This window comes from Salminus brasiliensis, chromosome 1 (genome assembly GCF_030463535.1).
Source record: "Salminus brasiliensis chromosome 1, fSalBra1.hap2, whole genome shotgun sequence".
NCBI classification, from domain to species: Eukaryota; Metazoa; Chordata; class Actinopteri; order Characiformes; family Bryconidae; genus Salminus; species Salminus brasiliensis.
In genome coordinates, this window is record NC_132878.1 from 66,786,168 (window position 1) to 66,802,565 (window position 16,398).

General features: G+C 39.1%; 1 protein-coding gene across 1 annotated transcript in view; it reads left to right on the forward strand.

The window, feature by feature from the left end:
• The window catches only part of slc24a4b (solute carrier family 24 member 4b), a 64,004-nt gene that overhangs the window by 38,311 nt on the left and 9,295 nt on the right, over positions 1-16,398 (forward strand). The window contains exons 3-11 of the mRNA XM_072687164.1: positions 2,680-2,756; positions 4,489-4,563; positions 4,844-4,928; positions 5,761-5,864; positions 10,881-10,955; positions 11,596-11,621; positions 11,710-11,763; positions 13,383-13,474; positions 15,664-15,833. Coding sequence (XP_072543265.1) covers positions 2,680-2,756; positions 4,489-4,563; positions 4,844-4,928; positions 5,761-5,864; positions 10,881-10,955; positions 11,596-11,621; positions 11,710-11,763; positions 13,383-13,474; positions 15,664-15,833 — 758 coding nt within the window. The remainder of the gene's footprint in view (positions 1-2,679; positions 2,757-4,488; positions 4,564-4,843; positions 4,929-5,760; positions 5,865-10,880; positions 10,956-11,595; positions 11,622-11,709; positions 11,764-13,382; positions 13,475-15,663; positions 15,834-16,398) is intronic.

The window sequence follows — 16,398 nt, forward strand, 5'->3', positions numbered from 1 at the left end:
TCCCTCTACCACCCTCATCCCGCCTTACCTCCCTGTCTCCCTTCCACCCTCTCCATCCCTCTTCTTCCCTCCATCTCTTGCTCTTCACCCCCCTCCCCTCTCTTTCTCTACATTGCTTTTATTACCTTATAAAACAGTCACTAAATCTTTAAACTCCTCATTGATTGGCTGCACACTACCCTTCCTAAGTGGCACACGTGGGTGCTGCCTATCAGGTGATCAATCAGTTTCAAAAACAGGAGTAATACTATGGTATCAGTCAAAGCTAGTTAATAGGTGAATGATGGCATCAGTCCACATGCTTGAAGAAACAGTCAGACACTTCTCCTTTAAACCTTAAAATGCTGTCATGTCTATTTTGGTGAAGTGTGGTTCGGTGTGCAGCCGGAGCCTGTCTTCTTTTTAAATTCCCATCACTCCTCTTCATTAATAAATCATCACTTCTTTTGCCGCTGACTCCGTTATCTGTAAAGTAAATGCACTAATGGTCTTTTTCACATGCTGTTTAGACTTTCGTTAAAAAAGCACAAGCAAACAACTTGTGTAGTCGCTTATAAAGTGACAGTTTGGCAAAGACAAATGGATGCAATCTCCTCCTTAAATAGTAGATCCAGTCAGAGATGTGTAGTTGATGTGTGATCAACTACAGACGTGTGTCTTCTGAAGTGTGTCTCTTTAGATTTGAACTGGAAATACAAGGTTATACTAAGCGTATACCCAACGAATTAGCACTGTGCCAACTGCATGCCTAAATCAGTCACCTCAAACAATGTGGAGACTTTGTAGTACTAATAGACTTTGTGTACTAATCTAAATCACATAGCTAAGAACAATAGCAGTGTCAAACTATACACAAAAGTCTATTAGATAGTTTATGTATAGTAATATGATTTGAGCATAAAAAGCAAAGATTTAAAGGACATATACATGTGGCTTCATAATCACTGCTTGAAAAAGCCCAGTTGTTATTAAAATCCATGCTTATGAAATGCAACCTCTCTCATGAGTTTTGACAAATAAAAGCATTGGCAACAATAAACATTGCTTTCATCGTGTTAAGTTATAACTGACATTTAACCTATCTGGATGTCTATTACTAAAGCCTAGTAGACTGACAAGTCACTGTGCTGATCAGTAATTTACCTCCGTGTTACTGAGCTCTACTAAAGCATGAGTAGACTGATAAATCACTGTGCTGACCAGAGTTAAGTGTTATAGTTGGACTAAATGCAGCAGATACTCAATCTCTGTATTCTTAATACATATTTCGATACTTTCACTCTCTTAAAATATGCAGTGGATTAAAATGAGTGAGGAAATACAGCTGTGTGGTTTCCAGTATGTGAGGACTCTGGCAGAACAATAGAAACTTCATCATCCTGGGCAGGATCTGACTGCATACTAAACAGTATCAGCCATGCTTTGTATTCATATCACAAAGGGCTGTATTCATGTCACAGGGGACTTAACTTCTACTTGACCTTTTAAAAGGAGCCTGCATTAACCAGCCATGCTGAACAGTACAAGCAGATTGCTGCCTGTTCTGTAGCAGGCTTTCTGTGCATGTGTGTAATGGTGAGTGTGCTGGGGAGCCAGATGCTGTGCAGTGTGTGTATGTGTGTGTACAGGGTGGTGTGAAAGATCAGGCCGCGGCCCAGCTGGGAGCACATACGGCTGAGCAGAGAGATGGAGCTGCATTGAAGGACATCGATATGGTGTTCCTATGCGAGGGTGAACAATATGACGCATATCAGTATATTTTATGTTGGTTATCGTGATGTGAGTTTTTCAGTATATTCCCACGCCAGTGTGTAAAATGAGTGAAGGTTCTGTGATGGCTCTGAAATCCACAGTTTTTTTTTTTTTTCATCACTGGTCATGGGATGCTGTTGGCTGAATATTTATGGTTGGTGGACTATTCTCAGTCCAGTCCAGCAGCACTGCTGTGTCTGATCTACTCGAACCAGTGCAACACACACCAACATGCCACCTTCATGTCAGTGTCACAGAAGTGCGGAGAATGACCCACCACCCAATTAACACCTGCTCTGTGTAGGTCCTGTGGGGTCCTGACCATCGAAGAACAGGGTGAAAGGAGGTTAACAAAGTGACTACAGTCTATAATTACAGAACTTCACAGTGCTCCTGTAGGACAGTGAGTGTAGAGACAAGGAGGTGGTGTTAATGTTTTGGCTGATCGGCATATATTCATCAATTCACCCTGAAGCTTATAAAGATTAACCTGTCTTAATTCTTTTTCCTGTATTTTTAGAAATCCTGTTTAGTCATTATAACTGACAATTCTACTTCATCGACTAGGTATGCAGCTGTTATGTACAGCGTCATCGTCATATGGATTTAACAGCCATCTTCAATATCATACATAATTTTAATTTATATGTGTAGATGAGCCTATTTACTAATATTAATGCTGTGTGCTGAGTCTGATCCTGATTAGGTTTTAAAATGACCAGTTTCCCCATTATGTTTTCCTTACACTGATGACAAATAAGCTTATGCAGTTTTAAATACAGCAGCTTCTTCCAAACACCTCCACCGTAGAGGCTTTAAGCTGCAGCACTAATAAATGCACACAGTTCTGCTAAGCTCAAGAATGGCAAAGTTAACTTTTTTGTGTGTGTGTGTGTGTACTTGTTTGTGTATGTGCGTGTTTTGCAGCCATCCATGAGTTCCCTAATGACTTTTTCACCAACGCTGAAAGGAAGAGTGGAGGAGTGCTACTGCACATCCTGGCGGTGAGAGAGAAACTTTCTCAATCTCGAAGACTATTTTCTCGCTCTCTCTCTCTTTTTTGCTTTCCTGTGCTTTCTCGCTCTCTCTTGCTTTTGTCTTCTCATATCTCTGTTTTACTCTACCATTTTCTGCCTCAGCTCTTTCTCTAACACTTTCCTGTATGTTTCCAGTGCCTTTCTGTCTGTCATACTGAAGAGTTCCTAGATTTGATATACTCCTCCACATGACCCAGGCTGTAACTGATGCGTAGTGCAAGCATTTGAACATCTACACATCTAATTCAGTTTAAGCACTTTTTAACCATAGGTGTGATTTATTCTGTTACACTTGTATCACTGAAGCCTCATTCATCTGTTATAAAGCTTTGCTGTAGCCAACAACGCTCCTGCTAATCCTAATAATAACGAACTGTTTGCAGAACAGTTACAATCTGCTGGTAGTTACGTAACGTGTTGTATGGTGCTGTAATGTATAGCTTTGTACTGCGTTAGTTAAACCCAATCCTCACTAGTTTCAGCCTTCATCTACTCCTATTCAGAAGCACTGGATAATTGTCAGTCCAATGGCTCCCCCTGTGGACAACTTCTGTTACTACGATGGCCACTGCTACTGCTGCAGCAAGAAGGCTGATCCATAATTTATTCATCAGAGCAGCTTCACAGAACGCGGGAGTAATTTTTCATGCTAGAGGAGTGGAGAATTTGATTGATTATTAAAATTTTATTAAAGGTGCTGCCACTGCTAGAGCTGTATAGGAGTCGATCACTGGTGGTTAAGGAGGAGGTTCATTGGCTAGTTTTCTCTCTTTGGCTCGTATTGCTTTTCTGGTGCTTAAGCACTGCCCAATAGAGTTAAAATAAAGTATCCCCTTTTTTCCCCGAACAGGCCATTCACACACATTCACTTTAGCTGCCTTTGTGTTTTTAGAGGTTTACTCTAGCTTCTGTTTAAGAACTGGTTTTAAATGGGGGAAGTAAGGCTGAATGGGGGGGGGGGGGGGGGTTGCTGTATTATAGGGCTGGGCACAAATTGACACAGGATAAAATGTAACCTGGACTTTGAGATGGCTCCTATACCTAATCCTAACCCATAAATGGCATTTTACAGCACTGTTGTCCTTTATGGTCAAAAAGAAGTGTGCCTAATCGTCCTGAATTTTTGTTTGTAATTTTATTTGATCTATTTTCTGTAACCCACTCTAATTATCAGCTAATCTTAGCAATGGAAAGCCTGTGTTTATTGGGTATTAGGACAGCATTCTGGTTTACAATGGACAAACTACCTTACGGCACTTGTTTACAAAATATGTACCCTAAATATACTACAGGACATTAAAACCTGTTATAAACAAGCCTTCTGAATAACCTCTATCTAGAATTACCCTGTCCATGAAAGAAGCATAGCCAAAATTGTGTATCCAGAATGACTCAATGGGCCAACTTGGGCATCTTTATCCTTTTAGTCTGGAGTCATTTCGGCTGTACTATGTATTAGGATTATCTAAAAAATATATAGTGTCATTTCTTCATTTATCATTAGTGATAATAGCAACGTCTAACTTTTATCAGACAAATTGTCGATAAGAGAACATCGAAAGTCTTCCTCCTAGGTTTCACTCTTGAGCTATGAGAGTAACTAATGTAGACCTCCAAGTAGCATTGCGCCAACTAATTGTTGACTGTGTCCTGATTGCTGGTTTCTCTCTCTCTGTGTGTGTGTGTGTGTCCACTCCAGGCCCTCTACATGTTCCTGGCTCTGGCCATCGTGTGTGACGATTACTTTGTGACCTCTCTGGAGAAGATCTGTGAGGTGAGATCTATAGACTGCACCATCCTTTATCCAGATCCGAATGCTCCATAAATCTGTCTTTTGGGTGGTTATGAAGTGGTTTAGTGGGAGCTTATTCTTTCTCTTGTCTGTGCTTTGATGTTTGTGAATTGTGGGTTGATGATTGTGTTTTGTGGTTTTTGTGTTGGATTGTGGGATGTTGTGTGGTTCGTGGGCTGTGCGCTTCAGTGTTCATGGGTGTTGTGTTTTGATGTTTGTTGGTTGTAAACTGTGTGTTGTGTTGTGTAATTGTGTTCTGCAGAAGTTGGATCTGAGTGAGGATGTAGCTGGAGCCACCTTCATGGCTGCAGGAAGCTCTGCCCCAGAACTGTTTGCATCTGTAATAGGTAAGGCAGGAAACTCAAGAATATATATAAAATATGCTTCCTTTTTTTGTTTTGAAAAAGCATATGTCCTACATTTTATAGAATTATGGTGCCTTTAATACTGAGAAAAAAGCAGTTCAGGCTCATGTGTGTAATAAACTGCTCAGACTGAAGTCCTAAAAGCTGTGAAACTACATTTAATGGTAAAATAATATTCCTGTATTTTTAACCTAATCTCTGCCTGCCTCAGATCACCTAATTGAGAAATGGCAGGGCTGAACGTCTGTAGGCTGAACGAGTGGTTGTATGGTAATACAGTCATTATTTGTAACCACTAACATAATAAGAAGAGGTATGGGCTGTTTTTAAAGCTTAGTTTTCATTCACACTTATGAAAGTGTTCATTTAGTGAATCAAGCATATTTAAAAAAGCAAGAGTGTGTTCCTTTTAAAAACAAAAAATGCTCGATTCAATTTGAGTAATTTATTTGACCAAAAAGCCTTTATTTATATGATGTCACTTATAGATAACTACTTTTAATTTTTACATCATATGAGTTCATACCAAAGCCAATGTTTTAAGCAGACTTAAAACAGCAATATAGAAAGCAATGCCTTTAGTGAAAAAGTTTAGTGAAAAAAGCGTTGCTTAATGCGATCACCGTTGTTTACCCTATGCCCTATGTGGATATATATGGATATATATATATATATATATATATATATATATATATATATATATATATATATATATATATATATATATATATAGCTCAAGTGTGCACACGCACCATACATACATACACGTATAACTTTCAGAGCTAATGTGTGTTTCTATGATTTGTATGTGTAGGTGTGTTCATCACTCATGGGGATGTGGGAGTTGGAACCATCGTTGGTTCTGCAGTCTTCAACATCCTCTGCATTATTGGAGTGTGTGGGATTTTTGCTGGACAGGTGCGTGTTTGCATAAATATACATACAGTTTTCACGTTTTAGGACATCACCACATTTTTATTACAAATGTATTACATCTTTTCAAGAGAAACTGGTTCCGAACACTGTGGCTGGCTTTGTAGAAGGCAGTTGCATATTTAGTGGACTATTTGACTAGCTAAGTTATTAGTGTTTGTATTAGTAAGGTTTTTGTATGCTTTCTGTTTGACTCTCATTGTTCATAAGCACAGCAGTGATTGCACTCTGTCAGCCCGAGTAGCGTCTGCTCTTCTATTAGGAGTGAAATGCTGTTGCATAACAATTACACAAATACACACAACTGCTGTTTGGCAGATTTGTCAGCTGAAATCGTATCAGTGCAGTGGACAGAGGTAGATTAAGTGCATTTGGCACTATTCCCCTAAAGCTGCATTTGCACAGTTGGCCCTTCTTGATTGCTTAAATTGTTTAAGTAAAGATCTGCTTAGACATGTTTGCTGTCTGAAGTTTTTCTTCTTCTTTAGGTTTATACTGGAGCTTTTGAAGTAATTGAAGCTCATTCCCCAAGAAAGAAATAACCTGGCCAAACACCACACACCTGCTTCAGACCATGGGCTACTTAGTTGGGACATAAAATACGATATTCAATAAAGCTGTTGGATATTGCGCTGAAATTACAAGAAGTGATTAGGTATAATTAAGATAGTATCTCTGACTGGGTTTAAGAATTTAATTGGAGTGTCACATTTTTCATACAGCAAGGAGAGGCTGAGAATGTCTTCTGTTTATTTCTATTTCATTCACTTTAGAGAACATTGAACTACATTTGGAAAAAGTACAGTATTGAAAATAACAGCTGTGCCTCATAGGGTCTCCGTCTTTCGGACTATCCACAACTTAATGTTATGCTGCATTCCACTAGAGCTCATAACTTGGAATTCCAGACCTCTGTTGAGGAAAATTGCTTTCATTTTTTTTTTCATTATGTATTTCATTCAGACCTACCTCAGTTGTGAATTCCTGCTCGGAAAGTTGTGATGGTGTATGACATCACATCATAACCATTAGCAAAGTACCACTTAGTTACTCACACAGCACACCTGCAAGTGTAGCTATTACTGCTTCATACATGTATCACGGTTGGCTAAGCTTTTTAACAGGCTAGTTGTGAATAATATAGTGGTTTGTGTGTGTATATATTTGTATGTGTTTGTGCTCTGTAATTTGCTCTGCTACAGAGCCGTTTAATCACTTGCTCTCCATCAGGGAGACTTGTGTTCAGAGACCCCTCAGGGAAGCACACGGCTGCTGTAATATTAGACTCGCCAAGCACTTTATTAGGAACACTGTGCTAATACTGGGTAGGGTTGCCATGATTGCCACACAATTTCTATAATTTTTTAGGAGCTCTTATGTTGTGAATCTCCTGTTTTACCACATCGCAAAGTTCATTATTGCTTTTAGATTCAGTATGAACTCTGAACCAATCTCTGAAACCAGTTTGAGATGACTTTTGTGACCTTGTGCATTATCAACATGCTGGTAGCAGTTGTTAGAAGATGGCTAAATTGTGGCCATGAAGGGATGCAGATGATCACCAACAATGATTAGCACAACTAGACAGTGACATTGATTTGACCCTATTTAACCCTTTGAAATTGTGACCCTACCATCAGCAGACATTTAGATTTACCAGACCAGTCTGTTTTTCTGGTCTTCAGCTTTCCAGTTTTGGAGTCCCCTGCAGCCTCAGCTTTCTGGTCTTTGCTGACAGAAAGTCTGACATGGTCTCTTTGTAGCCCATCTGCTTTTTTTTTTTTTGCTGACCCCAACTGTACAAAGAGGTTATCTGAGTTACTGTAGCCTTTCTGTCATCTGTCATCAGTCTGGCTATTCTCTGTTGACCTCTCTCATCAACAAGGTGTTTCCGTCTGCAGAACTGAAGCTCACTGGCTGTTTATTCTTTATTACACCATTCTGAGTACACTCCAGAGACCGTTGTACTGCTGAAACCAACAACTTTGCCACAATCAAAATCATTCTAATGGTTAACATTACCTGACATGACCTGAAGCTGCTGGCTCTAACTGTAGGATTTTGTGCATTGCACTACTGCCACATGATTAGCTAATTAGGTAATTTCATGCATGAGGAGGTGCTTAGTCCTTTTGTGGAGGTTTCTGTTAAATACGTTTTCTGTATGGCTGCTATGCCAGTACTGTCCTTTATTTTTTATTATATTTATTATTTGCAGCAAAAAGCAAAAATTGCACTGTTCAGAGTTTAAACGCATGTAGTATCTGAAGAAAAAGCCTTAGGTAGAGCCAGTCCTGGGTTTGGGAATTAAAAAAACAAAACAAAAAAACAACAATGAGACTGGTCATTTCTGTATTCCTCCACATGGAATACAAAGCATAAGGTCAGGACGTGTTGCACAGGCTGATGCAAACACAGAGTGCAGATTGTTCCGATCTGTTTACAGTGGATACTGCTGCAGGGATAAAGATTTATTTTGTGGAAGTTTGTTCTTCATGGGAGGATTGGACCTGTGTCTTAGTGATTGAATTAGTGATTAAAAAAGGTTTCTGAGGGTTTCTTGAGGGGTCAGTGGTCTGTGTTTTGGATAATATATATATATATACACAGTGGGGAAAAAAAGTATTTAGTCAGTCACCAATTGTGCAGGTTCTCCCACTTAAAAAAATGAGAGAGGCCTGTAATTGACATCATAGGTAGACCTCAACTATGAGAGACAAAATGAGGAAAAAAAATTCTGAAAATCACATTGTCTGATTTTTAAAGAATTTATTTGCAAATAATGGTGGAAAATAAGTATTTGGTCACCAACAAACAAGCAAGATTTCTGGCTGTCACAGACCTGTAACTTCTTCTTTAAGAGGCTTCTCTGCCCTCCACTCATTACCTGTATTAATGGCACCTGTTTGAACTTGTTAACAGTATAAAAGACACCTGCCCACAACCTCAAACAGTCACACTCCAAACTCCACTCTGGTGAAGACCAAAGAGCTGTCGAAGTACACCAGAAACAAAATTGTAGACCTGCACCAGGCTGGGAAGACTGAATCTGCAATAGGCAAGCAGCTTGGTGTGAAGAAATCTACTGTGGGAGCAATAATCAGAAAATGGGAGACCTACAAGACCACTGCTAATCTCCCTCGATCAGGGGCTCCACGCAAGATCTCAGCCCGTGGGGTCAAAATGATCACAAGAACAGTGAGCAAAAATCCCAGAACCACACGGGGGGACCTAGTGAATGACCTGCAGAAAGCTGGGACCAACGTTACAAAGGCTACCGTCAGTAACACACTACGCCGCCAGGGACTCAGATCTTGCAGTGCCAGACGTGTTCCCCTGCTTAAGCCAGTACATATCCGGACGCGTCTGAAGTTTGCTAGAAAGCATTTGGATGTTCTGGAAGAGTATTGGGAGAATGTTATATGGTCAGATAAAACCAAAGTAGAACTGTTTGGTACAAACACAACTCACTGTGTTTGGAGAAGAGTGAATGCTGAGTTGCATCCAAAGAACACCATACCAACTGTGAAGCATGGGGGTGGCAACATCATGCTTTGGGGCTGTTTCTCTGCAAAGGGACTAGGACGAATATATATATATATATATATATTTTTTTTTTTTTTTTTTTTTTTCCATGAATGCAGAATGAATCTGCAGTCATTACTTTATATAATCAATGAATCTAAACAGCCATACTAGCTCATCTTTTTAGCCTGGTTTCTGAGTTGGAAGCTGTTGTGCAAGGCTGTAATATCAAAAATAGAAAGAGACTCATAGAGGGGTTTGTAATCACAGTGAAATCACAAATCTGTAGCACTCAAAATGCTTGAACAAAATTGGTGACCCCTAGGTTAATGATTCTGTGCGTTTGAGCAATGTGTTTGACCCCAAAGAGCTTCATAGACATGAACAGATTTTAATTTGTCAGCTATGTGGGCTGCGACTGGCAAAAACTAAACGTTAGGACTTGAGGAAGTCATGTCATTGTTGTGACTGTGGAATTGCTCTGTTTGCCATACACTCCACACAATTAATACCTCTTATCCAGCTCGACTACAATACCAGAGATCCATACACGACAGAACCCATCATAATTTGCTTTATTGTTACTCCCAACACCAATCGCTCGACTTCAAGCCACACATACATTTTTATTCTCAACACTTTGGTAGCTGAACAGCTGAACTGATAGCTAGCTGATACTCTGTGGCGCTGTAGCTGGGCTAGCTTAATGACTGGACTGCTGATCCAAAACCATGGAGACAGCTTTGTGTTCTTTCAGTTGCTTTATCTGATATTTGTTCTGTAGTGAGCAGACTTCTATCCTGCTAACTGGACTAATGCTAACCGGCTTTTCTCTCCTGAATTCAGAGCAGTTTAGTTTTTCACCCTGTGAGCAAACTGAATGTTGTATTTGATATTTTTTTCAGTTTTAATGTAAGGCAGGTTGAGGTGGGACAGAAGCCACACAAATGTAGAACCACTTGCATACTTTGAGATGGTAAGAAAAAGAAAAAAGGATACCGGCCAACCCTAATGCTCACTGAGGAAAAGAGCAGAAGCCTTGCTTTTGGTGTTTACTTCAAAGGAATATTGAGTCACATGTGGTTTAAGCTTGAGGGAGTCAAGATCTGATTTTGAGCGAGTACTAAAAATGAAAAAAGCATCAATATAGGTCTTTGACAAAAATGGCTTTATTGGATTTAAATGTAAAGATTGTGTGAGATCTTGAATGCTTCTGTTTTTAAAGTAAGCCTGAATACGGCTTTTAGGAGCAGATTGCAATACAGATTTTTGTGATCAGTTGTAGGGATGCACAGAAACGTCAAAGGCATCAAATGGCAAAGAGGGACACGAGGCAGAACAGTAAAAAGATCGTAACTTGACTGTGACTTTATAAACCTATATTCATGTTACCCATGATGTGTAATAGACCTCACACATTCTCCATATCATGCTGCAATCTAGCCTGTGATTTAAATCTGTGTGCTTTACTGTTAGGTGGTGCTGTTGACTTGGTGGGCTGTTTTCCGTGACTCCCTCTACTACATCCTGTCTGTAGTGGCACTGATTGCAGTAAGTCCTGCAAAAAATATCTTCAGACACACTTTCCAGCCTCTCTGGCAACAGGTACACAAGTAGAGAGTGTACTTGATAATATTGCATCTGTACTGTGAGTATGCACATTTACTTAACCCATTTACTTAATTACATTTTACATTTTTCCATTTAACTGATATTTGAGTGTTAATCAGACTGATGTGCAGATCGTACATTCGTTAATAATGTTGTTGACATTGTTCACACAAGTACACTTACAAATTTTAATATACACTTTCACACAATTGAATTTGAAATTGAAAATTATGTTGATGCTCCACTAACCCGAAATAGAGAGAATATGTGTTTCTTACATTGATGCTCTGCACACTGTGAACTGCACAGTGGAGCTCTGGTAAATGCTTTTTGGGTAAAATCCTATAATATTGATGAGGCTTTCGTTCACATGCTTCGTTTACTTTATTGGCGGTTTTGTATCTCTCAGCTTGTCCAGAAATTCATGGCTAAAACATCATTTAGGCCTTAAAGCACCCTTGCCCGGGAGCAAGAAATATCAATTGTTGCATAATGTTGCTTTAATATTAATATTAAACATGTGTTTCTGGTGTGTTTCTCCTTGACACTGTGTGCTGTTGTTTTTTCTGTTCATTTTTAGTTCATCTATGATGAAAAGATAGTGTGGTGAGTGTACTTTAGTCAGTTTTTTTTGTTTTTTGTAAGCATGGCTGGTGAACAGGGTGGGCTGATTTGGTATTTTTTCTCTTTTCAGGTGGGAGAGCCTGGTATTGGTGGTCATGTACGCGGGATACATCCTGATAATGAAGTAAGAAGTAGATTCTCATCAACCAGATGGCCACTTAAGCAGTCACACCACTGCAAATGCTAAATATTCTAATTATATGATCCAAATATAGTTCTCAACTAGCTTCGTTTGCACATGCAATGGAATGTGCCATATGTGTTAATTGGGATAAGAGAATTTTTAATTCAGTACGTAGAACTTTAGACCTTTAGACCTTTTTATAGCTGATTTTCAAAAACTAAACAAAACAAGAAGCCTTAGAAGATATAAAAGGAACTTAATAGACATGTAAAGGAAATGTGAACCCTGGCTCAGTGTTAATTTGCATGCAGAGAACAAGAGAGATCCAAATATAGACCCCTGTGGTACATTATAAATAATGGATTGGCCAAATAGAGTATACATTTTTAAACATTAAACATACTTAACTATCACACTAAGTGTACATAAATGTCAATTACAGAGGACACACTTTTGCACATGTAATACACTGTTAATGTTTATTTACTGAATTTAGCATTAGGGATGAATCGATTAAACTTTTTTAGTTTCGATACAGATACATAACCTTTGCATATTTGTCGATACCCAATACAGATCTGAAACCATTGTTGAATTATTGAACCGTGAACCTCACCATGCGTGAGACACTTGCGGCATCGGGATTGACGAAATATAACAAATTAACACCTAGATATAAATGTGCTAAATTGCTACTTATTTGTCAGTAAAATAAATAATTGTGCGGGACACAGCATTCAAATTCAAAATAAAAAATAAATAAATAAAATATATTAAAATAAATCAAATGTATCAGCCAAAACTATAAATAAGTAGCTTCACTTTGTCAAACACACAAAAAAATAATCTTATTTTAAAATATTTAGTGTAAACAGTAATTAATAAAATTTAGCAGCTGAACTTGAGAATAAATAAGTAACTTGGTCGAACATACAAGCAGCAACCAAAAATTGCAAATATGTAAACATTTAGTGAAGTCTTACACCTACAAATTAAAATAAAAGGATCAGTTCCATGGATCAGCCTAATTATCTGATACCCAATTCAGCTAGTTTTGTTCAAATTGGGACCGATATCCGATCCTAATATCTGATCGGTGCATCTCTATTTAGCATAAGGGAAAAATACAGCATAAAATGTGACAAACATTTTTTAAACCTTTTTTTAAAACTGCAGAAAGCATCTAATACCATCAGTGAATACTCAGCAAAATGTAAGAGTAATGTAAAAGGTGTTTCTTCCAGGTTAATTTATTCCCAGTGTGATACAGAGAACAACAACATATCATCCTAAGATTTAGAAGTACTGGTCGGATCACCAGTTAATCACATTCAGCTGGGTGCTCAATTGCTAATCTTTGCACGAAATTCACTGCATGCCAGCCTTGTACTCCGTTATGTCAGAACGATCCCACCACATGGTGACATGCTGCACCCAGCCTCAGTTCTTTGTTCATGCTACATAACTTTCTTCTTTTTATAAGGTGCATCATTTTAAAGCAAGGAATCAGCCAACATTATCAGTAGTACTTAAATGTGCTAAAACATGTAAGTGTGTTAGAAATGCTAAATGAGTCCTGTGTAAATCATTTTTGTCATCACACACTCTCTCTCTCACAGATTTAACTCCAGCATGCAGAACTTTTTCATGGGCAAGGGCAACAAGAACGTGGCTAATGGTAACGCAGCAAGTGGCAGCGAGTTGGAGGATGGTAATGGTTATTTCGCCTATGTCTCTGATGATCCCTCAGTGCCTTTACTAGGTTCAGGTAAGGCTAACCCGACAGGCTGTGTTCACTGAAGAGTGCTTTGCATTTGGCCAGTTTAAATTGTTTGTAATTCAAGCCATTTCTTCTTTAATAGTGTAATACAATGCAAACCATATCGCCCCCTACACTTCTTGTCCAGTATTACAGTCTGTCAGATTGACCGTATGGGTCATATGAACGTTATAGAGCACTTTTTAAATAAAGCAGTAGAAGTCATATCGCCCCCTACACTTCCAGTAGTGTATTACAGTCTGTCAGAATTCTCTTGAACTGTGAGATAGAAAGGATGACACATTAGTGGACTCGGTCCCTGCATTAGGTGATATGTTGTGGGGCAGTACTTCACCAACTAACCATTATGCCCCACTGATGAAAACTGAAGAACCAAAGACTGAATAAAAGTAGTGGTAGTAGACATGCTAGAGGCTTCAGTTGCAAATAAGACGGCGTAGCCTTCACACAACGTACTGTGAACCCCCTAAAGAAAGACTGGCCACTTTTTGTCTGCACTGTAATCACCTGCTTCTGTTCTGTATAGATACAGAAATTGTTGCATTATTTTTACTACTTGCTGTTACCTAAGCAGTGGCTTGCCCCACTGATGATAGAGTTCTGGTATCAGGACTGACTGTCAAAATTAAGTTAATTTCAGTTGCTTGTTTTTCTGTCTAACTGCACCCAGCCTGGGAGCAGCACAGTGTTTCTGTTAAGTGTCTTGCCCAAGAGCACATTCACGGTTGCTTAGTCAGTCCCAGGCTTTGGGCCCAATACTGTCTGGTTGCTTATTCCCCTCTAATTATGGTGCAGTACTGACATTTCATATAAACCCATTCCAGTGTAATCACAGTTTTGACTTGCCGTGCTGTATGTCTTTCTATAAGTAAATGTAATTTTAACAGGTTTTTGACCCTTTAACACATTTGTCATGTCTCAGATCAGCAGGGGTGGTTGCTGAGTTGTTGTGTGTTGAGTTTTGGGTGTGTGTGTGTATGTGTGTGTGTATGTGTATGTGTGTGTGTATGTGTATGTGTGTGTGTGTGTGTGTGTGTGTGCGCGCGCGCGCTGGTGTCTCTTATGCTCTCTCACTTCAGTCCAGCGCTGGCCATAAGGTAACCCCCTGTGTCCTCTTCTTTCATCTCTCCCGCTCTCTGTATATCCTCTCATCCTTTCCCGGTGCCCCCCTCCACTCCAGATCACCCTGTTTCTTTTATCCTCCTCTTTCTTTTTCCTCCTGAAGTCTGAGGCAGTCTCTCTAGTGAATTCTGGCTTCTCAAATAAATTCCGCTTGATTCTGGTTCCTACTTACACATGCTGACCTGCCTGTCTGTTTAGCCTTACTAAACCCACTCCGCTTCTGCTTTGCAAGGTTTCTTGTTATTCTACTGATTCTGTTCTATTTAGTTTCAGTACTAGGAATTTGAATAAATGACGATGAATCATGACCTTTCACATTTTTTTTTGTCAAATGTATGGGGGAAAACTAGTTTTTCGGAATATAAATGGGCATGTTTTCTTTATAATAATGTAATGATTATAATAATTCTTTATAATAATTTTATTTACAATAGTCGAATATGTTTAGAGGAAAGCTAATTAAATCTATCCATTTAAGGAACACCTGATAAGTCCTGATATGGCCATAAAGCCAAGGGCCATATAATATCCCCTTGTTGCGATGTCTCAAACATTTCAGATGTTTAAATTGTTGATCGACGCTCTTTTCAGGTTTTTAAAGTTTTCACAGTTGTTCATACTGTCAGAGCATTGTTTAGTTAACGTTTAGTTAATGGATATGAAGCATGAAGCAAGTGTTGAAGATAAATATACCCAATGCATTAGGACACTGCTGCTTTATGCCAGCAATAAACATATTTTTTACTTAACCCCTTAACACTTCAGGGCTTATTACACACGAAGGTGTATTACTCAGTAACTACAGTGATTTCTGTACAAACTGGTGGGGCTATTCTTTGTTAATAGATGTTTCTAATATGTTTGTAATAACACTGGCAGGCCATAGGCTTTTTAAGGGTTTAGTTGAAAAGTGAACATTTTTACAAGAATGAATGGGGCAAAATTGTTCCATCCTGTGGTTGTATGTGTTTAACTGTTTATACTTTACTATACTCTAGTGAAGCCCAGTAAGACCTACACCCGAGGTTCAGTGGTCATGGTGGATGAAATCATCAATGCTAGTCCTCCAAATTACCGTTTCCCTGAAGCTGGTCTGCGTGTGATGGTCACCAACCACTTTGGGCCAAAAACCCGTCTGCGCATGGCCAGTCGTCTCATCATAACTGAGGTACCACCGCTCTAAATAGCTCTAAACTAACTCAGTTGACCGCATGCAACATTTCATTCATTGGAACCTTTTATTTTATTGTAACATCTGGTAAAGTAATATGAAATGTCTTGCTGTACACTATATGTATGTGTTTGTGGACACCCCTTCTAATAAATGCATTCAGCTGCTTTAAGTTTCACAGTTTGTGTAGTCTCTGTAGAGAAGTTTTTCCAACAGAACAGGAGCAGATAAACATGAACTTATTGGCACCATGCCTAATGTCAGGCGTGGGCTAGAGGATATAAAGCACCCCAGCACTGAGCTGTGGAGAAGTGGAACTGTGTTCTCTTAAATAATGGGGCTCCATGCACTACTTTTGGGAGGAGTTGGGATGGTTATCACTCAACATATTGACTTCAACACTCTTGCCACTGAATGCAATCAAATCCTTACAGCAATGCTCTAAAATCTAGAGCGGTTACTCCAACAAAACAGGATAAACTCTTTTTTTAATACACCCTTGATTTCAGAAAACAGTGAATGAGCAGGTGTCCCAATACTTTTGTCCACATAGTGAATGTGT